This window comes from Saccoglossus kowalevskii, unplaced genomic scaffold (assembly GCF_978046115.1).
Source record: "Saccoglossus kowalevskii unplaced genomic scaffold, keSacKowa6.1 SCAFFOLD_162, whole genome shotgun sequence".
NCBI classification, from domain to species: domain Eukaryota; kingdom Metazoa; phylum Hemichordata; class Enteropneusta; family Harrimaniidae; genus Saccoglossus; species Saccoglossus kowalevskii.
The window spans coordinates 3,226-29,168 of NW_028188665.1; the positions used below are offsets into that span (position 1 = coordinate 3,226).

Genomic DNA, 25,943 nt, shown 5'->3' on the forward strand with positions numbered 1-25,943 from the left:
TGCTTTTATGAAGTCTTTATCATATAAAATTATCTGCTCTCTTTACTATAAATATTCAGAGTTATAACGAAAAATTAATTTTCATGAATGATGTATAACCTTCCCCCCCTTCCCTAAATCTCACCCAATGTTGAGCAGCATGAGAAGGTGGTGGACATAACTAGGTCAATTATGAATTTTTTTACTGTATTAAAACTAATAAATCATCTCATTTTGTGTGAATTAAAAATAATTAAATATACATCATAATAAATCTAAAATCATTGCAATAACAGTATATGTGACAGTTGATATATTTCAATACACTATTCTGACTGAGTCTCAGACTTAATATATAGGAATGTTTTCACTTCCTAGATGATCCCATTGACTTTAATAATTGAACACGCTCTGTTCCTATTGGAAAATATTGCCGATTTCAGTTGACAGCAGGATTTACCCAAAATGTGTCTTATTCATGTTCCGGGCCTACTTCTAAACATAAAACACTGTGGTATATGATTATTTTACCACTATTTTAACTATTGGCTGACTCAGAGACTTATTTATGGATGTTTTCACTTCCTAGACGAACCTTTTGACTTCAATGCTGGGGCCTGACGCGCTCTGAGTCTTTCTTCTTTTTTCTGAAAAACAAAAAACAGAATGAGAAGACATATAATAGAGTTCAAATCAACAAGAAATTTGTAATACAGAACAAATCACTGAGTCAATGCGAGAAATCTAATGTGCAAGACTTACTCGTTCTTGATATCGCCTTTCATAGAAATCCATGTCACTTTCACCAGGTTTTTTCAGGTGCGACATCTGGTCACTAAGTTTATCCATTTCACCAGATGTTATCTGCCCCCGTTGTGGACCACCTTCCAAACGGTTAATAGCAGTTGCATGCATTCTAAGGAATGGGTGATCGGAGGCCCCAACAGGTTGGTTCAGCCACTCCTCATCTGGAGCACCTAAAACATCATTATCAACATTGAATCAAATTATCAATCATATACAGTAATCTAAATCATACAAAACACATCCAATCTTCTGGGCAGACAACCAAGTATTTCCACCACCTGGCAACTATCACGGTGAAAAAAAAGATCGAAAACTGTCATAAAACTGTACTTTAGGATATTTGTCGAGACTGTCCTAAACAGTGTAAGTAGAGTGCTTAGAATTAGGAATAGATGATACACTGGTGACCATCTTAGCAACATAGAATGTTCTGTGACATAGCTCCGCCCCCAAGGATAATTTTTTTTCATTCGTTTGCATGCTATTGAAAGTTTCAACATCTTTGAAATGAATGATTGCATTTATTGTATACTGAAACATTAAAATATTACTTATTTTGACCATAGAAATATTTCTATAGTTTAAATAAGTGCATGCGCTACTACGGTAATGCAATAAACAAATACAGTATGTCTGTTCTTCAATTCTCTAAGACAAGCCTACGTCACAAACTGGTCAAAATCCCCCAAACATTGCCAGCAACCAATCACAGACTAGCTTAAACAATAGCTTTCCTTGACGATAATACTTAGCAACGTTATTTCCCTCACGCTAACTTGAAAAATCTTTTGTTTTTGTCTCGTTTCCGTTTCCGGTCTGTCTTAGAGAATACTTGGATGCGACCATACAATGCCCACTTATATCTAGATTAATATACCGGATTCGGTACATGTATCATGCAATATAAATTTGGCAATAGACGTACCAGCCCCACTGTCATCTAATCTCATATACCCTTCAGCTAGTGAACTGAATCCTGTTAATCCTCCCATAGCAGCGTATGGTACATCATATCCCACGGGATGACCACGTGCTTGTCTCTCATCTTTTGTTTCTACGATAGTCTCATGTACATAGGTTGGTTGGCCGCAGCTACAAGTGAAAGAACTCTTGAATGCAGCACAGATACAACCAGAACCTGTAGATAAAGGAACGATTAAAAGATACATGTCATACTACCACATCAATTAGTGTATTTTCAATCAATCACCATTAGTTGGATAACCAAGTAACAAATCAGCTGATCTTCCTAGCTGTATTGGGACTATAAGCAATGGATTTTTTTTTTTTTTTGGAAAGATTTGTACAATAAAATTTTACCTGCTAACATTTTGACTTTTTTATGTATTTTTCTATAATTATTCATATTGGCTACAGATTTCGATAAAAATGTTGGAAAATATAAAAAAAAGGGGACTTAGGTGCTTGCTCAGAATGGTTACAAAGTTAGGTGGAAGTTTGAGTTGAAAGTCAAATATCATCCCTGCTGTTCTTTTTTGGAGCTTGTATAACCCATTACATTAACGCTAAATGAAAAGAGATCTTTATCTGTTTTGGCAGGTCAAAGACCATAACACAAATTGTATGCACTGTGTTCAATAAATGAGTTTGATGAAGTCAAAGGTTTATTGAGTGTCCTGTAATAAACTCAATTCATCTGAGTCTCTTTAGAAAATTCCATAAATACCAGATAGAAATGTGACCAAGATATCATAGAATATCATAGAGTAGATTATGAGTATATAGCCATATGTAAGGTATACTTGGGTTATGACAACGGTCAACATTACAACCTCCTGTAATGCATTAATTGTTTAATTTTGGTATTTTTGTTGATAAGTAAAATTTGCTAAATTAAATTCATGTGACATGTAGAATAATAATAGAACTCATTGTTTGTCTGACAAGTTTGTGAACTTAACACTCTGTAAAAATGCTCAAAACATTAAAATAGTGAAAATAAATAATTTTACTGTTTTCATCAGTCACTGGCCGGTAGATTTTAGTTGGGACAAGTAACTAGAAATTCCCTATCCATATGGACATTTAAATAAAGATTCCAGTTTTCACTCACTTAATTGTCAAAAGCAGATTTGCAAAAACGTATTCTTTTAGACTAAAACGTATAATTGTTATCTTGATTACAGTATTATTGGTAGGGAAGGGTACAGGACGCAATGATCGTCATAGTACAAAGCCTATGTGATTTGTTGGCAATATGAGGCTATCAACATCAAAACTTTAAATCCATTGTGGTGAACAAAGAGACTGTTTACTACAGACCACCTACAAAAGAATAGTCTGAAGTATGGGCGTTGCTACCAAAAACTGAACTCAACATCCTGTCCGAGGTGCCTGGTAACGTGATAGCACACCTATTGTCATTCACAGCGTTAGTGAAAAGAACTGTATTTTCAGCTCCTTGCATTTACTGAATAGAAAATTCACTTTTTGTGTGACTAAGAAAATAAATAAATATATTCTACAGGACTACATACAAAAAAAAATAACTGATAAAACATTTCTCTTGTCTAGGAATTCATTAAAGTATGACCATTTCTTGTGAGGGATAACAACACAGCCTATTATCACATATTGTCAGTGTGATTTCCTTTGTCATCGTGTCCATCAGTACGGTATATATTGTCCATCCAACAATACTACTGGTTGTACACTCGCAATGACCAATATTACTGATAAATATTATGTCCTGTGCATGTGTCTGCCTATGGTTATAAAACTACCAAATAATCCATTACACTATAAGGTTATTACGAAGATACTTTAAAGTATGCACGAAGACAGTACAGCGGGAGTATCGACCGAGCACAACAATATTTGTTTTTATTATTAGAGGACACTTACGTGTGTAATCATTCCATATTTGGATTTCGCATTTCCTTTTATGGAAAATACTGCAAAATTATGACACGCTGTATTAGCTCATATTAACCAAAAACAAGTCATTAAAAATGACACAGTCCCCGTTAAGTTCTCTTTGTGCTCGTCATATTAAAGCGGAGGGGTTGTCGCGAGCGTGTCCTTGAAACTTGAGTTCCAAGTGGCGTATACAACAGATTGTTTATTTACATCAAAACACGTGTTTCGTGTCATAGTAATATGGCCAAAATAAAAACAGCCGTTATTCAGCCATCTTTGATCTGATTATGAAACACACTGATATGTAAAAGTATGATGTATGTGCCAAATACGAATGAAAATGGTATATAAATTGTGGAAATATAGTAGTAAGGCCAAAAAGTCAGATGGCTGTCAATCGGCCATTCTTGACCAGATTTTGAAACAAATTGTCATGGATATGCATCCTAACATGTATAAAGTACATGTATGTGCCAAATTTGAATGAAAACTGACAGAGCACGTCCAAGATACCGCATAAAAAAACAAAAACAAGATGCCTGCCAGTCGACCATCTTTGATCCATCATGGACATGTATCCTAACATGTATAATCTATGTACCAAGTTTGAATGACAACTGACAAAGCATGTCCAAAATACAACATTTTCAAAAAACAAGATGGCTGCCAGTCGGCCATTTTGAATCGAATCGCTAAACCACTGCATGTGCATATGTCCCACATAAAGTACTAAGCACATGCAAAGAATGAACGGAATCGGTCCAAGGGACTCTGAGATATAACTCCGGACGGATGCACGGACGCACGGACACACGGACGCACGGACACACAGACGCACGGAGACCGAATTATAAGTCCCCGTTTTCGGACTTCGTCCGAACGGGGACTAATTACATTTGGTGTATAAGGAATAATTAAAATGTTACTTATTTTGACAATAGTACCTGTAATAGAGCAAATCTGGTATAATGCTACTGTTTTAATTTTCAGGAGACAACATTTTGTGAGTGATGTGAATGTTTGTATCACTTTCAATACAATTTACCGGTACATTACAGTTACCTTTTTGGCATTTGTATGGCTTGCGTTCAGAATGGTCATCTGTATAGTGTTTGCACTGACATCTGATTGGTTGACTGCCGTTCAATGGAATGTAGTGATATGCACGACACTTGCATCCTTTGACTCTGCACGGTAAATGAATTGGTCTCTCTGTGGGTAATTCATCAAAATCAGTCTTGTGTTGTTTGTACCTGTCATGGGAGACACAATGGTGGCTTAATGTGTAGACATGCAGCGATTCATTTTTTTTTATTCAAATAAAATAAAAAATGTGAAAACCACCACTAGCATATTAAACAGCTTGATAACAGCTGATTGGTCAATGTCCATGTTTAGTGAATCAACAAAATGACAGAATTAATTAACATCACATAAAGTGACAAATACACTGACAGCAATAAACAAGTCTAACAAATAATTTTAAAATAACATCAAAACCAATTTTATTCTACACACCTATATACTTTAAAGAAGTCTATTCAACATTTAAAAAAATCTTGAAAAAATAATTTAGGTGTCATTCAAAGAGTTGAAAGAACAATGTAAAGTTAAAACATTCACCTGTGTGTACAAAAACATGGCGTTTCGGGTCCGACCAATTTACAGTCCATACCATCAGGTGATGTCCAGCTTACGAACAATCTATTTTGCATTCGTTTTGCAACCACTGTTTTCTTGTATTTTTCATACTCCTTGGGAGTGAATGGTTTTCCTCCATCATCTTCGCCAACAACTCTGCTCACAATAAAAACAAAAGCATAGGATATGTTAAAAGCAGATATGAACCACAAGCCATTTGCAACTATAATGGCCTTCAAAGCATATGACCTTTCACGGGGGAGACACAAATCCTGCTAGTACATGTGTTGGGAACCAATATTTACCGGAATGTAACATTGGCCCTACGTGGTTGGGTAATAATAAAGTTTGTAACAACCTTAATTCATATTCAGTGAAATATATTTGTTTTTGGCCCAGTAAAAAAAGTTTATGGTGATTTAAAAAAAACGAAAATATTTTTAATTTTAATTCAAAATTATGATAAAATTTTGACAAAAACTTTTAAAAAACGCTGTGACATGACACTAACACATGATAACCAGAAACAAAAATATTTAAAATTGTTTTGATATTCAATATTTTAAACTAAAGTAAAACAAACACATGATATTAATTAATCAGTGCCAAAGATATCAAACGATGTACTTCTCAGTAGCATAAAAAATGCTATTACTTAGAACTGTTTAAAATACTGTACCATTGAAATGAAATAAATAAGTGAATTAAAGAATGAAAATAAATGAATAAATAAATTTATTCATTCTTTTTATAAGGTCATAACTTACCTTTTGTACTCTAAATAAGCGTCAACGTGAGCGCCGGCAGAGTTGTCAAATTTCAAATGATATTGTCGATCATCAGCCATAATTGCTGTTGTATTTTGAATACAATGTAGAGTTGCGAATGAATGTCTGCAGTCGGTCACTCAAATAACATCGAGTTCATCCCGTCCTAGCTCAAAATACAGTAACTGGCACGTGTTAACTGAATAGGGACCTGTGTGAGCCCTTCGGAAATAGTCTGATGCGTCAAGGTTCGCTTAGCAGTCGCCTAAATCAACACAAATCAATATGCAACGGCTAACCTCCGAGATCGTCTATTATTTGGCAACCAAATTAGCGTCAAAATGGCCGCCGTCGAGAAGGAAATTATCTTTATCCTTGTTCTGATGTATTGTTTAATCACACCTTTTTATGTACAATCTAATATTAATTTATATGTCTTTTATATAAAAATGAGTAAAGTTTACTTACATAATAATTCACAGAATTATTGACCTTTAATTTTGGATACTGGGAACATAATATATGAAACATAATAATGGTTCTTGCGAACGAGTAACGTAGTGATCACCAAAACGAGGCGGGTAAACATTTCAAAATGGAGGAGGCCGTGTAAATAACCTGTGCTCGTCGCTGTTTCGTCAATTCCGTCCAATGTAATTTACTCCGTCCTAACATCTCGTCAGTTATTTATTTTCTTTGAAATCAAAATTTCTCTCAAACTACTGAAAGTCGTTCCTGCTTTTACATTGGAACGCGATATGCTCGTTGAATCACGATCGCCAGGAACCGATTTATGAGTTATCAACATCATGGCAGATCTTGCAAATAAGTGTTGCCAAGGTCACGACGCATCGCTTCAATATAATATAATGGATGTAACCACGTAATACATGCCTTTATAATTCTTTTAAACTTTGGTAGTAAAGTTTTTGATTTTTTGGAAATGAACTTGAACCCCAAGTGAACTTAATTTTGGGCGTTCATTCTAAAATCTGAGCTGTCATCTTTGCCGTTATGTCGCGTAGTGTAGCATGGAGGGGGACAGTCACCGACCTTGTGAGCTGGAGACAGGACCAGGCAGAGAGAGCTACCATGTACATATTGAGAGAGATTGGTCCAACTGGATTTTTACTGAAGGAAGAAGGTGAAAAGGGAAAACTAAAGGTATAATAATACGAACAAATAAATTCATACTTTCAATTTTTTCATGCAAAGTGTGCATAACACAAACAATAATGATTGACTAAAACATGTATGCATCTAATAATGCAATGTTAAATATGACATATGACCTGTTTCTGCATACAATGGTATGATACGTTAAATTAACAGCGAGACACGTTTCATTTGTTATTACAGGTCTTTCTTGGAGATCCACACTCGTGTACTTGCAAAAACTTTCGAACAGATAAGGATATTTGTCAACACATCTGCTGGGTTATTTTAAAGAAATTTCGTGTACCCCGCCAGAATGAAATTTCTTTTCAGAAAGGACTTGTTGAAAGAGAAATCAATCAGGTACTGCGAGGAGTTACACAGCGTGAGGATCCACGTCGGAGGGGACAAGGCTATTTACAAGCAAAAAATGCTGATAAAGGCACCCCTACTCAAGTTGGTCTTGACGGGAAGTTGATGCTAGAGCAAAGACCGATTACTGAAGATGATGTCTGTCCAATTTGTCAGGATGAGTTACTGGAGAAACATGAACCAGTCACTTACTGCAGGTAAATGCTTTTTTGTAAAGCATAAAGATTAAATCTAGGGAACTATTATTTTATTTTTTATATAACGCAATGTAAGTAAATGTTGATGCCTAAATGTATGTAAGATACAGGATTAAACCATCTTTTTTTTCCCCACAGATATGGTTGTGCCAAGAGTATCCATATCAAATGTATGAAGGTATGGGCTGAGCATCAGAAATCACAGGGTGAGACGACCATACAGTGTCCTCTATGTAGGGAGAACTTTGGACCACTTCAGGCATTGGAGTCTGAGTACAGGAACTCATCCCTCAGGAAAACAAGAGCTGAGAGGTTGGATTTACACCTCGGATCAGTCTGTAAACGTTGTCAGATGTCACCATTACAAGGAAAATGTTACAGGTAATTATACAATTGAATGTACCAGTATACTCCATCCATCCTCTTCTCATCATTATACCATTATAAATTGCACTGCATTTGAAACAATTTTCCACTGAGTATAAATTGTGCTAATTTACATACCGAGATTGGTGTAAATAATACTTTATAGCAATTAGCACTGTATGTTGTAATGTGGGCTTATTTGAACTTGAATAAGCATCATGTTTTGATAATTTTGTAAGCTGCTATCTATTTTACCTAGTGATATTATATGACTACTAAATTTGGCTCTGTCTATTTTGTGCAGTCTGAGTGTAACTTGACCACCAAACTGGCTGTTAGCTAGTTTTATTTAGCAGCTACTGTAAACGGTTACACCTGAACTGTACTCAACAATATTTATTAACAAGCAGTCTATCGGCTGAGATAGCTCCGCTGTTAGCAATGCACATTTCAATTAAAGAACAGAAGATATCATTAGAAAATGAACAATATGTATAGTATCAAAACAATCGGACTTGCAGTTTTTAACAAGAAGTCGAAAATATCACTTTCTACCAAAAATGACAAAAATATTCACCAAAATTAGAGAATTGAAGATATCATCACGAAATGAACAAATCTGAGAAAGGTCTACATGTAGTATCTATATATGTAATATCAAAGCAATTGAACTTTTGGTTTTTAACAAGAAGTCGAAAATATCACTTTTTACCAAAAATTACAAAAATATTCATCAAAATTAGAGAATTGAAGATATCATCACGAAATGAACAAATCTGAGAGAGGTCCACATGTAGTACCTATATATGTAGTATCAAAGCAATTGGACATGCGTTTTTTAACAAGAAGTCGAAAATATCATTTTTTACCAAAAATGACAAAAATATTCACCAAAATTAGAGAATTAAAGATATCATTACAAAATCAACAAATCTGAGAAAGAACCATCCAAGGTACTTGCATATCAAAATTTGAAAAAATTCTGACTTGCGGTTTCGAAGAAGAAGTTGAAATTGTAAAGTTGACGACAACGGACAATCACTCATATGATAAGCTCCGCTCGACAAAGTCGACATTGGAGCTAAAAACTTGGCCAATGGGAATATACAGTTTTGTGTTCAATCTGCAGACAAGTAAATATGGCCTGTTCATGCATACTTTTTAAAAAATTTATAGATCCACATTAAAGTTGGTCTATTGAAGAAATTCATTTTTGTTCATCACTGTGCTTCATTATTTGTAGGTGTACGACCTGTGTTGACTACTGTCTCTGTCAGGGATGTTTTAATACTGACACACATACACAGCATTCATTTGTTTATAGACAGGTAAGATTTGTATTTTAGTGTGATGCCCAGTACCAATATATCATTTGGTGAATTCACATTCTTTGTTTTTAATAAATTGCTAAATTTTTACTATTTGCAGCATGTTTTAAAGATTTATGAATTGGAAGATCTTCAGTTCTGAGTTGGGGGAACTGCCTGCTATAAATATCACATTCAGTTGCTGAAAAGTGCACTTCGCATGTTTTGCATGCTATATAAATGTGTCTTTTTAAAACTATTTTCAAAATAATGTTGTACTTCACACGTTCTATTTACAGAAATCCAACCAAAGGTGGAGGCCAGCAGAAAGAGGTTCAGGCACTGTATTACCCTCAGCTGTTGTTAGTGCTTTACAAAACCGTGAAATTACCGATAATGATTATGACATGCTTCTACAACTAGACAGGTACTGTGCCAACTACCCATTGATACAACCTTTTGTATTGCATGAAACTACCGGTAGTAGTACTTTAACTGAATGTGAGGTTTAACTTCCACTACCAATATTAAGTTCATTCTTGTTTAAAATTCTCCCAGCAGTTATTTAGTGATGCTGTTATAAGGATCTCAATGAAATGATTGCTTCTACAGAATTTTCCTAACTTGAAAAAATTTTACTTGTTATCTTCTTTTAAAGTTTTTGTCCATGGAATTATTGTGCAATATTACACATCTCTTGCCATAATACCTAACAAATTGAAATACATATAGCAACATGATGGTATGTGTGATTTTTACTGACTGACTGACATTTATGTTGCAGTAACGAAGCAGAGAATGCCACCACTGTTCCTGAATACTTGGTACAGTCATTAGCCAAACATACAATAAGGCCGAGTAGTTTATTATTAACTCCTGGTGCCCAGTGTAGAATATGCCTTAGATCCTATTCTGTGGGACAAGTTGTCAAGAAACTGCCATGTAAACATGAGGTGAGAACAAAACTATGATGGTGGAAGTGTGTGACTGAACTAAAAACTTGTACTGCTGGGCTGATAATGCTAAGAATGCTGTTATGATTTTTTGCACATATCAAGAATACCTCTTCCATTCAAGATAGCAGTGCCTTTGAAATTTATTCTTGAAACCCATGATTGCTGAGGTCAAACATTGTAGTAATTGTGATGTCTGATGTGAAAAATGATTTCTATTTCAGTTTCACTGGACATGTCTTGATCAGTGGTTGTTACATGAACACGCCACCTGTCCGGTAGATGGTATGAATATGTACGCTGCTATCAGAACCATGGTGGAGAATGCCAGAGCTGAAAGACAGAGACAGTCTGCTAACAGACCACAGGAAAGCGCTGAAGGTACTGGTAGTACCTTGCAACTAGAGATTCCTGGTATTGGGTTTGCAGGCAGAAGAGCTGGTGGGTTGCCCAACGCTCGGAACACAAGAGTAAATAGCAGTGAGGCCAGTGGGGATAGTGAACATGAAGGCTTAGAATCCACATTTACATTAACTGGTTCTGGTTTAGGTTCTAGACAATCAACACCACAAAGGTAATATTTATACGTTTTCACACCTAACATTGCGAGTCCTTTACCTGCTACATGTAGCACTGTTAACAAATCTACTTATCTTACATCAATTCTACACCTTGATTAATAGTTTTCATGTGGTACATTAACCAGGATGAGTACCTCACCTAATTTAATCCGCTTTTGTCACTGCATCCGAATAACTGATTCTTTCTTTTCAGGACACAAGAACTACTGCGAAGCACTAGCAGCTCGTCGGGTGTGAGCATGAGAAGAAGGGGTAGCACCCCACCGAGGAGGAGAAACAGCACTCCAACAAGACTAACTGATAGAGACAGAATTGGCAATTTAAATCCTCCACGAAGAGAAGAAACCCAATCTAGTGGAAGGAGACTGGATGAGCGGATACCTGTTGCTCCGTCTATACCAATGCTGCATATATCAGAGTTGTCGCCTTTAGTTGATGGCGTCATCAGGGAGAGATTCTCTGAAAGACTGATAGCAAACAGGACAATTTGTAGAGGAAGACCACAACCATCAAGTATACAACCCGCACCAGATAGCAGGCCCTCAATCCCAATGCAGAGAGAAGAATTGATATCACCTTTGCAAGGCAGGCAGCAAACACAGTCTGTTTCAGGTCTACAAACCAGACCTCCTCTTCCAAGTGGTACTCTTGACAGAGAAGCTGTCAGAGAAAGGGGCAGAGCCAGAAATAGACAAGCAGCAGAAATAAGGCGGAGAAGTTCTAGTGGTACAAGAGCAAGGTCCCTTGAAAGACCAAGTTCAGCTGCAAGACTTGAGGTAAGGAGAATTTTCATACAAGACAAAAAAAATTGGCTCATAACATAATCTTATGGCATAGACCCTAAAAAGGGTCTATGGTTATGGGAAGAAACGTTTTTTGTATATAAAACAAAATTACTTTGTTTCAATGCGCATTTGTTGATGTTGATATCCAACAAGCAATGTTCACTCTTCTTCAATTCTCTAATAGAAGTGCATATGAACCAAACATTGTATTTACTGTTTACTGGATCATTAAAATACAACATATTTCTACCATGGACACACCTCTATCATTTATGTAGGAGAATGCACTAATAGGACAAAGTACCAGTTAACTTTGATATTAACACAAGATGAAATAATCTGACTCAACTTCTCCTGAAGAGAAATCAAACTAAAGATTATATACAGTTTGAATTTGGTTTATTTCAGGCCCTAGAGAGTCTATTCCTTGGTGCTGGGCATGCAGGGCTGGTACAGGAACAAAATACAAGCACCACAAGATCTAGAAAAATAAGAAAACCAACAGTGATGAACAGATTAGCCACAGCAAATGGAATGGGCAATAGTGATATACTGTCTGCTAATGGACTAAGTGCACTTTCCATACATGGACATCAAAGTTAATTATACATCCTGGATATATATTTCAAGAATGACAGCTTGAATTCAGAAAGACGTTGACAAAAGAACTTTTACATTACCTCCATGAACATCTTATTTAAAACTCAAATTATAGCAAGTTTCATTCATATTTGATGAGTAATACTGGAGGTATCTATGGAACATGCATATTAAAATTGGTTAATTTATGCAAATGAAGTAGTTTCATTGAAATCTGATATGTGTTAATTTCAAGGTTTAAATCCCATGCAAAGTAATTACCTATTTTGCATAAATTTTCTGCAAACTATATATATAGGTACTTCAAGTATGATTGCTTTCAAGTACATTTGTACATGTAGCTCATTACAAAGAGCAGAGTTTTATTAGCGAACAGACATCTGGTTTAAGAGACCAATATTAAACCTGTAAATTATGTTAAATATTGCGTATTTGTACTCTATGCTCCAATAACCTAAGTACATGCGAGTTGTTTCTAAGGTTTCTTTGATTAATTTTGTTGATAGTGTACATTGGCAACTACATTGGAATAAGATTTATCACAAGAACACTCTGTTCTTGTAGCACACATTATAGAGTATTGTTCGATGAAGCTCTGCATGTGCACTGGTTGTTTTGCTATGTAAAATAACAATCACTGCATATGCGCATACTGGTAAGTAGTTTTGATTTTTCATCTAACAAATATTGTTATGTGTTCTGCCATGGAGGTAATACCTCCATTACCTCTTATTACCTCCATGGTTCTGCAAACTCAAGATTTTGTTAAATCGTAATCAGATTGGGTTTACAGTTTGGAGTAGTAAACAATATTTAAAAAAAAAAATAGGTTTTTGTTCAGATTGCATCTCAAAAAAAGAATTCCAGCTTTATTATGTTGACTGGGTATACGCCATAACCAACAATGGTAATGAACAGAGACCAACCATCTAATTGGGCAACAACTCATTTTAAGTTCTCTCCACTTTGCTTCATGAAAATTTTTTAAAACTAAGTCATTTAAAAATCAATATTTTTATTAAGTTTTCTTGATCCATCTGAACTACACTATTGTTTAAATAGTATCCAGACAGATACTATTTAAGGTTTTATAATGTACAAGTTTTATTCAAGGAATACCTTTTGTTACCCTTGTAAAAATTTTGCGGTAGCAATGTTTTGTACGAATTTGTTGTTTCTAAGACATTTTTTTTTTACTCTGATTGACTTTATATATTCAACAGTTTCAGCTACATGTTTGCATCAAATACTCCATAAATACTAATACAGTAAATTTACTATCAATTTCTCAAACATTTTATCAAAAAAAAAAAATGCCCAATAAAGACAAACAATTTAACACGAAAAAAACGTACCGTAGTTACAATAAATATTAAAAATTATTGCTGTTAAAAGGACAACACCCCAAAAAATGCCAGGATGTTCGACCTTGAAGGGTCATCCCAAATCCTATTCAGTGAACAGGCAGGAATACGTTAGAATCAAGATGTCTATGTATCTTTGGGCAATATTAGCAAACTACTTGTCATGTTCCATAATTTACTTGGCTTGTATAGCAACACATCCATTGCTTTTATTTTGTTGGCAAATTTTCACAATGTACATTCCAGTGCAATCTGTAATTTTAATATAATTATATTTTAGAATTTGAATGTGTTATTTTTTATAAAGTTCACATGGCATTTGGCCAATATTAAAAGAACGAGTTTTCCAATATGGACTAGCCTATAAGACGCGCCTTTGTTTGCGCGCGGGTTGGTGCTAATAGTGGCTAAAATGACAAAACTACAAGCCATTGAAAATGACATAGTCCCCGTAAAATTTTGAAAGTTCTTATTGTGCTCGTCATATTAAAATGGAGGGGTTGTCAGGAGCTTGTCCTTGAGTCCCAAGTGGCAAATACAACAGATTGTTTATTTACATCAAATTCGAACACTTATTGCATGACGACCCCTTCGGTTTAAGATAAAGCAAAGAAAAACATAGATGACAAGTGAAAGTAAAACAAATTGAGGTGCATGTCTATGTTATTGCACTTGCTAAAATTGTTTAAAGTATGTGTGCGAAAAAGCAAGTCTGAGGATGGGAATGAGACACTAAAATTACATTACCATACATTTCATGAATATGAATGCTTGTTGCCATGGTGCCCGACAATAAATCTTTACATGGGGCTTACAATGTTGACATACGAGTAATGACCGAATTTGAGATTCTGGGATAGGGAATACAGCAATTGCAACTCTTTGTAATTGTATTGTTAGTTCTGGACTAAAGTGGCGAATAGACCCTTTGTATAAGTCAAGTGCCCTCTTGTGTTGAATAATATGGTGAAGGCAGTGTCCTCAAATATCAGTTCAAAATGTGTTGAATACAATTTAACGTTTGTCATGCCTCTAATTCAAATTCACATGGCAGGGGGTGTCAAACAATGGTGATCTATCTGTGAATTACACTTGCCTATCTACATCATAAAATTAAAACTCCCCCGCGCGGGGGGCGGGGTAGTTCGAACCGACAGAGACCGAATTATAAGTCCCCGTTTTCGGACTTTGAACGGGAACTAATAAAAGTGTTCACATATATATATATATATATCACTAACATTTTGGAATAGAGTTGTTACATAGATAAGGCATCAACCAACAAAATGTGCAAGTAAAAGTTGCCGCAGGTGACAATGATCTATTCATCACAGCAATAAGGGTCAAAGTCTACCAATGTGAACTGCCTATACAACTAGTTTCACAAGGACTGTGGTCTTTGTGTCGTGCATGTGCAAAATATCTGTTCCCTATCATTAAAGGTTAATTCAAATATTTTGGGTTTCTGGGAAAGATCTGAAATTCATCAGAGTACCGGTAATACTAGTCAGCTGGCACACAAGTGATAATCACCAGTTTATAATAAAATCTTCAATTTAAAGTTGTGAAACTTGTTACAGATTTGTACATACATTTAACAGCCAAATTATTTAAATGAAGGAGTTGTATAAATTTAACAAAATTCAGAGTTTTGTATGAGAAATATCACTTGCATACAAACATCTCATCTCTGAAACACTTTCTCAGGGTATTGGAAATTATCATTCAACTGCAAGGCAGACAACTGTTGTTTTTTTTACATAAATTTTATTTCAATACCCAACACCTCTGCAGATCACTTGGTACAGAGATCTGCCAAGGGTCAGAGAGTTTTTAAAAACAGGACTTGAAAATACACATAAAATACAATGATATTATAAATTATATACGTATTGGAATCTGTTTAACATAATGGAGACCTTTTGCATAAAACACCTTCCAGAAGTAACCTTTCTTGGCAAAAGGAAATAATAGCATCTGAAGGTATTTTCTTCGAAACACTTTGCGAATTTGAATTTTCATGTGTTTACTACTTTTCAAAAGTACACCAATTTTTTTTTTGAGGGGCTAAAAGAACAAAACTATAAAAGTGTTCATATATTCACTAACATTTTGGGATAGAGTTGTTACAACCAATAAAATGCGCAAATCCAAACACAAGTTGCCACAAGTGACAAATGGCAAGTCAGGTTGATAAATGATCTATTCATCACAGCAATAAAGAGTCAAAGAAAAGTCCAGAAATGTCATCATCGTTCAATGTCAAAGCCAACCATGTTCACAGAATACTGGGTCAGTTCACGTAAATTAAACACTACCGGGTATTTTGAGACTGAAGAAAGATCAACATTTTCAACTCGACTCGTGGTTTCTTCTCGAGTTAATACATGCTGTCCGTGTTGGTCCCCCTAGGTTTCTTGATTTTATCTAAATTCTTTGAAATCAGGTCATACAAGGAAGTCTGTAACGAAGCAACGAATCATATCAGAAATCTATTTCCGTGCCAATAAAAATCAAATGTCACAAAACAGCACTAAAAATACATATTTATATAGTTATTCACACTTGCTGTTTTAAGTACAACAGCCACACATATTGTCAGTATTTCGTGAATGTTACAAAGCTGTTGCTGTTACAAAGTGTGATTAATGCTTATATAACGACAATCTGACAAAAATACGAAATGAATGCACACACACACTGCTGCGCCCAATTTGTTTAAACACTAAGATTATTCAGTGCATTGCCGTGCATATCACGCAAGGACAAACGTATTGAAATTTTTACTTTTGTATAGCTATCCCAACCAAATCCCTCAGAGTAGGGATTACAGATACTGACTACCAGTATGAAAATCATGGTTCAGCTTGACCAACCTTTTCAACAGAACATTCATTCACATCTAATTCCAATTACAAATCTTGACACTAACGAGTGTGCCAATTAATAATCTACTTGTGCATGAACCCAAACTATGAATATTACTCATATGCATGTGATATTTATCTGCATATGACAAAACCTGTTGCTGATTACAAATCTATTTAAAAGTGTGGAGTTATAGAAATAGAGGTCACATTTATTACAGAAATTGAACTTACATAATGATTTCTAAGTTCCAGTAACACCAGTCGTAGACTAATAAACTCTTTTTCATCTAATTCCATGACAGACTGTCTGTAGTCTTGTACGTGTGGATATTTTGCAACTTTTGATATTATTTTACCCCTTGTTAAGTAGTATCGTGATATCTGGTCCAGATATGATGCTGCCTCTCCTTCGACTTGACGAATTTCACTCAACGCATCTTCCTGTATAAATAAATAGACAAACCTGACATTAATCTCTTGAATGCAAAAATTTTCTTGTCCAATTTTTTTTTTATATTTTCAGTTTTTCTTCTTCTATAATTTCTTTGATTTTTGAACAGAAGGAAATCATTTTTCCCAGTTACAAGTTTGATAAACAATTTTGAAAAAAATATTTAAAAATTACGCTATTGGTAGTTTATTTTATGAAACTTGAAAAATGTTGGCTTTGGCGCTCAATGGGTATACATTAAAGAATATATATTAAAATTTACATTGATTGTTTCGTAGGACACCATTTTTAATTATACAAAGCATGTTTGCAATATTTGAAGATTACTGTATGTTTTCTATTGGAACAACATCTCTAATAGAAGCCTGCATAAGTAAATAAATGCCCTGTAGGCAAACCTGTCATTTACGCAAGTGCATGAGTTACTAATAGAGCAAAAACTGTATTTATTTCGGAAGGTTAGAAATTAGGCTTAGAGTCGGTAAGGAGTTCGTCTAGTGCGAGAATTGTAAACTTGTAGCTGCTAACACAGAGTAAAGCAAGTAAATAAAAACAAATACAAGGCAAAGTACATGTAAATGCTATGTTAAATCAAAGTAATCATGTACTGCATGCGGAACTTGAATCATGGCTCAAAATCAAATTGTCTACATCACAACATGTTTTCCCCTCGACCACCCAGCCCCATGTACTTAGAATAAAGGTCAAGTTCCAGCAATGTTAAAGTACAATTATTTACCAGCACGATTGTTAAATTAAAATGATGAGAAAACAACTAGTATGAATGCCATAATAAACAGCCTAAAGAAAATGTGAAAAGTATCTTTCAGCATTTGAACAGCAATGTGTGAATTTGTAGGCTCTAAATATGACTGTCCTCGACAGACACAGTAGAATTGAAATGTCTGAAATGATTGAATGTGCACTAGTATATTTCAGATGCCTTCACAAGTCACAAGCTTTGTGAAACTATCCCATACTAATCACAAACTTAGAAATAATTGGTCACCATTTCTGACAAAGTTCAGTAAAAAAACATAGGCTCACCTGAACTGACACTCCAAAGTTGTTTCCGTCTTCTATTTTTGGTATCATCAGTTGCACCCACATCTTAATAAGATTACATTTATCGATAAGAGTACAGATACTTGGTTTTAATTGGTCTACCATCTCCTGTATTTGGGCATTACATGGCACTGATCCAGTAGGAAGAGCCAAAACTCGACTACCTAGATACACAAGAGAAATTATCAGTCAAATTGTAAGGTCCTGTAAAATGCCTTATTTTCGCTTGGAATTAATTTTCGCTATTTTCGCTGAAGGAATGATTCAGTGAAAATAAAATCCAGCGAATATTCATTTTTTCCTATATTTTACATACAACTTGTCAAAAATCAGTGAAAATAAATTCCATACAAAACATCCAAAATGCCTTTTCAGCGAAAGTTAATTCCAGCTAAAGTAAAGTTTTCTACAGTATTCAAGACAGTCAGAATAAGGTGCCCCAAAACGTTGCCCTGCAGTCAGCTTTTATAATCTCATTTCACGATATTCATCGGCAATTTGATTGGGTCTTTGATCCTATACAAACTTGTATATCACTAGAGGGCGCTATCACTAGGTTGGAGGAAACATCTATGTCAGTTAGGGTCTCACACCACCAATCAGCCTATCAGCATTCATAGCCTACAAATAATATGGTTGTTAGCCAACGAGTTTTTTTCATGGAGTTTTATCTCAAATTCGATGAGGGCGTGCTTCAATTATGTCAGGTGTTAGACGTACGTGTTTTGTTTTACATCCATTTTGTAGAAGTTTGAGCTGGCCAACATGCATTTTTCTGGCCAGGATTACAGAAACATACACATGTGGTTTCAACAAATTGAAACAATATTTTGATCAGCTGATTGTACGTGCTGACGTTTACTTAATAATAGCTCTTCAAAATTCTCATTTATTTTGTAATAATAAATATATATTATGCATATGGAATAATATGTAGATTAATAGATTTTTTGGTTTCCATTTTTCAACATCCATGCCAATGATGCACGTTACAAATGTGCCACGCCCACTTCACATTGGCGCGCCCCGTTTAATTTTCAATGCATGGAGAACCCTGGTGGTATGAGGGTAATTACCCTATAAAACTCAATCTTCACTTTGACTTTCCAACTTATGCAACTCACACACACAAGCCTACAAACATTAAAAATAATTGACTTCAGATAAAATCATGAAATTAAATACCTTGAACAAAATCTCCAATGTCATTTTCTTCTACCTTCCTTTTTTTTGTGAGATTAGGCTGAAAAAAAAAAAAAAAAAAAAAAAAATAATAATCATGTACATTCTCAGATTCCAACCAAATGGGATTAAACTAGCTCGTTGTCAGATTCAAATTGAAACATCAATACATACTAGTATATAAATCAGGATAAATATCACAAAACATTCACAATAAATATTCAAATTCACTGACCTCATGACTGTTAGTTATTGTAGGCTCTGGCACTGGAATGTTAAGTATCACACTGATTGATGACATTCGACTCATAGAAAACATGTCACCCTAACAAAGGAAAAGACGGGGTGTGATGAGTACAATCTTGTATACCTTGGAACATAAATACAGTAAATTTTAAATATGAATTGAACTCAAGTGTTAAATTGAAAAATGTAGACCTCCAAAAAGCCCCAAGTAACAAAGCTTTACAAAATTGTGAAATTTTTTTTCATTGGAATTAATTTTCGCTGAAAAGACTTTTTGGTTATTTTGTATGGAATTTATTTTCACTGGTTTCTGAATGTAAAATATGGGGAAAAAGGTATATTCGCTTGATTTTATTTTCACTGAATCACTCTTTCAGTGAAAATAGCGAAAATTAATTCCATGCAATGCACATTTCAATTAAAGAACATAAGATATCATCAGAAAATGAACAATATGTATAGTATCAAAGCTGTTTTCAACAAGAATTAAAAAATATCACTTTTCACCAAAAATAATCATCAAAATTAGATAATTGAAGATATCACCACGAAATTAACAAATCTGAGGTCCACATGTAATACCTATATATGTAATATAAAAATAATCTGACTTGCGATTTTCAACAAGAAGTTGAAAATATCACTTTTTACCAAAAATAACAAAAATATTCATCAAAATTAGAGAAATTGAGATTTTGACATGAAATGAACAAATCTGAGAAAGAACCATCCAAGGTACTTGCATATCAAATTTGAAAAAATTCTGACTTGTGGTTTTGAAGAAGAAGTTGAAATTGTAAAGTTGACGACGACGGACAATCAGTAATATGAACAGCTCTGCTGTGTCGACAAAGTCGACAGCGGAGCTAAAAATACTTACTCTAAGCATCTCATCAAGTTCAACAACCTTCTTTGGGAAACATTCAAAAACTTCTTTCTCAGCCTGTTTCAAAAAATAAATGCATAAACATTATCAATCAATTGTCCAAGTAGAATATATATTTGTCTTTAAACAATAGGGATCATTTCCTTTGCAAGTCTGCAGCCAAGTCCCGGTAAAATCATTTTTCAGTCAATAAATTGATCATGTAGTTCTAAAGTTAAAGTTGCATCGTGTCTCCTTGCAAATTATTCTGCAGATTATAGAAATAAGAAATGTGACCCTCTCAATGCTCAACTCATTTTTTTATCTCGTCTCAATTTTTGAGGTTTAAGGCAGTCATCATTTTACGCTTTCACTAAAAGTGGAACAAGTATTTCACTGCATTTAGTTTTTCATCTATCCTCACAGCCCCAGTATCATTTATGCTGCCAATGATGTTTGGAGAGTTACTGGAGAATTTTATTTTGGATGCTTTTTCGCTTTAGTTAATTTATCACTGGAGCATTTTTACATGTTGAGTTGTCGCCAGTTGAATTGATGCTCAAAGTTCTCTATCTCTTATCTACATGATTATCCACCATGTTCAGTGTGTAGTTTATCGACACGAGTTTAGATCTACTGTAGAATACACTATTTTCGCTTGGAATTTATTTTCGCTATTTTCGCTGAAGGGATGATTCCGTGAAAATAAAATCCAGTGAATATACTTTTTTCCCTATATTTCACATTAAACTCATGAAAAATCAGTGAAAATAAATTCCAAGCAAAACGCCCAAAAAGTCTTTTCAGCGAAAATTAATTCCAGCGAAAATAAAGTATTCCACAGTATCTACAATTTTACTTCTCATCTTATTTTGCATAATAGAGAAGCAGTATATGGTACTAACTTACTGTATATACACTTCACAGTCAGTTAGACAATTTCCATTCTTAGAGTTTTGACAATGTTATTATCTTTATGATATTAATCTTATATAAAACAAGTCATTGAAAATGACACAGTCCCCGTTAAATTTTGGAAAGTTCTGATTGTGCTCGTCATATTTAAAGCAGAGGGGTTGTCGCGAGCCTGTCCTTGAAACTTGAGTTCCAAGTGGCGTATACAACAGATTATTTATTTACATCAAAACACGTGTTCCGTGTAGTAGTAATATGGCCAAAAATAAAAACAGCCGTTATTCTGCCATGTTTGATCTGATTATGAAACACACTGATATGTATGATGTATGTGCCAATACGAATGAAAATGGTACATAAATTGTGAAAATATCACAGTAAGGCCAAAAAGTCAGATGGTTGTCAATCGGCCATCCTTGACCAGATTTTGAAACAAATCGTCATGGACATGCATCCTAACATGTATAAAGTACATTTGTACATGTATGTGCCAAATTTGAATGAAAACTGACAGAGCACGCATAAAGAGATACCGCATAAAAAAAACAAAAAACAAGATGCCTGCCAGTTGACCATCTTTGATCCAATTGTGAAATAAATCGTCATGAACATGTATCCTAACATGTATAATCTATGTACATGTACCAAGTTTGAATGACAACTGACAAAGCATGTCCAAAATACAACATTTTCAAAAAACAAGATGGCTGCTAGTTGGCCATTTTGAATCAAATCGCTAAACCACTGCATGTGCATATGTCCCACATAAGGTACTAGGCACATGCAAAGAATGAACGGAATCGGCCCACAGGATTCTGAAATATGACTCTGGACAGACTGACGCACGGACACACGGACAGACTCAGGAACTCACGAATGGACGGGGACATGTATCCTAACATGTATGATCTATGTACTAAATTTGAAAGAAAACTGACAAAGCATGTCCAAAATACGACATTTTCAAAAAACAAGATGGCTGCCAGTCTGCCATCTTTTATCCAATTGTGAAATAAATCGTCATGGACATGTATCCTAACATGTATAATCTATGTACCAAGTTTGAAAGAAAACTGCCAAAGCATATCCAAAATACAACATTTTCAAAAAACAAGATGGCTGCTAGTCGGCCATTTTGAATCAAATCGCTAAACCACTGCATGTGCATATGTCCCACATAAAGTACTAGGCACATACAAAGAATGAACGGAATCGGTCCAAGGGATTCTGAGATATGACTCCGGACCGACGCACTGACTTTTGGACTTCGTCCGGACGGGGACTAAAAAGAAACTTTATGTTTACATCAGTGCTTAGTGTTGGTTACTGGAACAATTACTGGATTCTGCCATAAATTTGCCTATCCGAAAAATTGCCCTGGGCGGTTTCACAGCTGGTGGGGGCCTTATTTGGGGTTCAAATTTTCAAAAAAATATCATTAAATATTTTTAGGGGGCTTATATTTTCATTGAAAAATCCTCCTACGCCGATTTTCAACACCGGCAGTTGGACCACCCAAAACGAAATAAACTATTGCAGAAGCTAATCTAAAATACATAATTTTCTAGATGATTAAAAAGTAGACCACGAATCTTTCTCAAAAAATCACATTAACGAACCTCATGCGCCAAATACAATTATTTTGTTTTATTAGTAACTAAAGTACTGGTATACTCCAAAAGTAGTTTCAAATAACAACGAACACAACTGCATTGCTTAGTAGCAAATGATAGTGGTAGCCAATCCGGTCATGCTGCGTTTTACAAATGTTGATTATTATCTAGTAATGATTATAATAACGTACAAAAAATATATTCATTGAATTGTTATGAAATGCAAATAAATTTCAACTTATTCCATTATAAGCGAATGATTCCGATTGCATTTTCAACAAAATCACAATTACTTTTAGTATTTCACACGTTAAGTTAATCAAGTATGAAAGAAAAGAGCTGTAAACAAAACAAAACCCTCACCTGCGAGGAAAATTGATCTTTAAAATCAGCCATCTGAAATGAAACAAAAACACAATCAATGCAAATCTATGCATATCACTAGACATATTATGCACCTGTTAATTACACACTTTTTCGACGGACCTTTCTGAGAAATAATTGTAAACTCACAGTTGCTGTTGACATAGAAAGTAAAGTAAGCAAATAAAACCGAATAAACAGCATGGCTAATAATACAACGTAAAATCAAAGTAAACACATACTGCATGTGTGGCTCAAACCGGAAAACCTTGAAAAATGTGTTTCTCAGACACGCAACAATGAAGTTGGACACAATACAATTCACAACCTCTCACAATTTGTATGTATATTAAGGCCAAATTAATATTGTGTTTCTAGTAACATTAAAAACAAAAGTAGGGTAGGCAGGAGTAACTTTATAAACTTTTGATCATTACTTTTTATTTTATAAAAATTAATTATCAATTAATCACAATACTACTTGGCTCATACAGTTATATGAGAGCATTTTTCAATAATACATCACATTCTGCATGTACAGGTTGAAATTTTGGTTCGGAAACTTTAAGTAGAACTTTAATAAAGGTGCCCATTTTCCAGTTTGGCCATAAATAGATACAGGGCCAGCCAGGAAAATAAAGAACTGAAGATATCATTAGAAAATGAACAATATGTATAGTATCAAAGCAAACTGTTTTTAATTAACAAGAAGTCGAAAATATCACTTTTTACCAAAAAAGACAAAAATATTCATTAAAATTAGAGAATTAAAGATATCATCACGAAATGAACAAATCAGAGAGAAGTCCATATGTAGTACCTATATATGTAATATCAAAGCAATTGGACTTGCGGTTTTTAACAAGAAGTCGAAGATATCACTTTTTACCGAAAATGACAAAAATAATTCATCAAAATTAGAGAATTGAAGATATCATCATGAAATGAACAAATCTGAGAAAGGTCTACATGTAGTACCTATATATGTAATATCAAAGCAATCAGACTTGCAGTTTTTAACAAGAAGTCGAAAATATCACTTTTTACCAAAAATGACAAAAATATTCACCAAAAATAGAGAATTTGAGATTTTGACTAGGAATGAACAAATCTGAGAAAGAACTATCCAAGGTACTTGCATATCGAATTTGAAAACATTCTGCCTTGCGGTTTGAAACACAAAGTTGTTTTATCCATTTAACCAGGGAGCTGATTTGACCAACCTAAGTGTAGAAGAGAGGGGGGCTGGATGAATAAGAACAGGGGGCAGAAGATTTTTGGAGCTTTTTCGTCCTTTTTAAATCCTTAAAAAACATGTTCTAATTTTTATGAAGTTTTCAATAACATTTACTATATAATCTAATACCTGTACAATAAAATGAACGCTGGCTGTGCCATGGCTTCAAGTGTGTTTTCATTCGGGAAGTTATAACACGTGTGGCAAGCAAGAAAACAAAAGCATAAAAATTCCCTTTATGTTATTCTCTCTATGATAACTAAGATCGTTCCTGGTGAATTACCTGTGTACTGCCGTTCTCTGCCATTCCCGGTCTCACAATATTGAACACAATGCGCCAAAGGACGCTTTTTAAAACAAATACTCAAGTAAGGTGACAAGGCAGCTGTTCGGAGTGCGCCAAATCTCGCTGTTTGTGGCAAAACTGTCATGTGACCTTTGCCATAGAGGGCGTAATCAAAAGAAACTCAAACACAAGAACGCGCGATGATTGATAGTGTAAATCAATAAAATTAAAACTAACAAGTGGTTTACTTGCAAATTTTTCCTTTAAGATGCGTTTGGAAGTGGTACATCGTTAAAATGTAAGGTGTAACCCAGATCATGCAATACAGAAATAACTGGAGGAAAGTGACACGTACACACACATTGACCTTTTAAAAATGGCGCTCTACATGAACTACAGCCAAATTGAAATTATTCATTTCGTTGTACAGTTACGTATTGTTGAAAGCAATCAACGTGATGGAGTAACATGGATATGTAAGTACATGACTCTTATGTTTTATGCCAGTGTTTAAGTAAAATTTCATTCTCGTGTCACTGTTAAAAACTATAAATTGAATTTACGATGAGCGTTTAGCGCCGAGTACAGGGTGATCGTAACACAGTACAGTACGCAAGACTAGCGCTGTGTTATAATGTTACTTGCATTTCTTACCATTAAAGCTTATGCTCCGACGTATGACCAAGTCCTGGATTTGAGAATAACCCCGTGACTGATTTACTTTGACAGTATGCTTGAGGGCGCAACACGATACTGAACTGTAGTTTGGGCTTAGGCCAAAAAAAAAAATTATTATTCTGGGCACATTTTTAGCCACCGCACAGCGCCCTCTGCGACACTGGGAAAATGTGTTTTCCGTCAAATAGTACTGCGGAATACTTTATTTTCGCTGGAATTAATTTTCGCTGAGAAGGCTTTTTGGGCGTTTTGTTCGGAATTTACTTTCACAGATTTTTGATGAGTTTAATGTGAAATGTAGAAAAAAAAAGTATATTCCCTGGATTTTATTTTCACAGAATCATCCCTTCAGCGAAAATAGCGAAAATAAATTCCAAGCGAAAATAAAGTACAAATGTATTCTACAGTATTTTAGCAA

The 25,943-nt window shown here is 34.7% G+C and overlaps 3 protein-coding genes across 4 annotated transcripts; 1 reads left to right on the forward strand and 2 right to left on the reverse strand.

Annotated features, from left to right (window-relative positions):
* Positions 1–371: 371 nt before the first annotated feature.
* LOC100371455 (protein FAM221A-like) lies at positions 372–6,340 on the reverse strand. Its single transcript, XM_085496338.1, has 6 exons — positions 6,075–6,340; positions 5,290–5,463; positions 4,729–4,919; positions 1,712–1,924; positions 742–956; positions 372–626 (listed from the first exon to the last, which is right to left on the reverse strand). Exons 1-6 carry the CDS (start codon positions 6,152–6,154, stop codon positions 558–560), a joined length of 942 nt encoding a protein of 313 aa, XP_085352464.1. The 5' UTR covers positions 6,155–6,340; the 3' UTR covers positions 372–557.
* A 311-nt stretch (positions 6,341–6,651) lies between these two features.
* LOC100371610 (E3 ubiquitin-protein ligase Zswim2-like) lies at positions 6,652–14,399 on the forward strand. Its single transcript, XM_006814021.3, has 9 exons — positions 6,652–7,238; positions 7,434–7,798; positions 7,937–8,179; positions 9,408–9,492; positions 9,771–9,898; positions 10,256–10,424; positions 10,649–10,998; positions 11,199–11,781; positions 12,199–14,399. The coding sequence occupies exons 1-9, from the start codon at positions 7,089–7,091 to the stop codon at positions 12,391–12,393; spliced, it is 2,268 nt and encodes a 755-aa protein (XP_006814084.2). The 5' UTR covers positions 6,652–7,088; the 3' UTR covers positions 12,394–14,399.
* A 1,102-nt stretch (positions 14,400–15,501) lies between these two features.
* Positions 15,502–25,614, reverse strand: LOC100371763 (proteasome activator complex subunit 3-like). Of its 2 annotated transcripts, none has more exons than XM_006814005.3 (8): positions 25,502–25,614; positions 23,325–23,357; positions 20,449–20,511; positions 19,558–19,647; positions 19,326–19,383; positions 18,123–18,304; positions 16,856–17,065; positions 15,502–16,215 (listed from the first exon to the last, which is right to left on the reverse strand). In XM_006814005.3, exons 1-8 carry the CDS (start codon positions 25,502–25,504, stop codon positions 16,135–16,137), a joined length of 720 nt encoding a protein of 239 aa, XP_006814068.1. In that variant the 5' UTR covers positions 25,505–25,614; the 3' UTR covers positions 15,502–16,134. The 2 variants fall into 2 exon arrangements, with proteins under 2 accessions (XP_006814068.1, XP_002732821.1); XM_002732775.4 differs by lacking the exon at positions 25,502–25,614 and adding an exon at positions 24,845–24,998.
* Between the last annotated feature and the right edge of the window lie 329 nt (positions 25,615–25,943).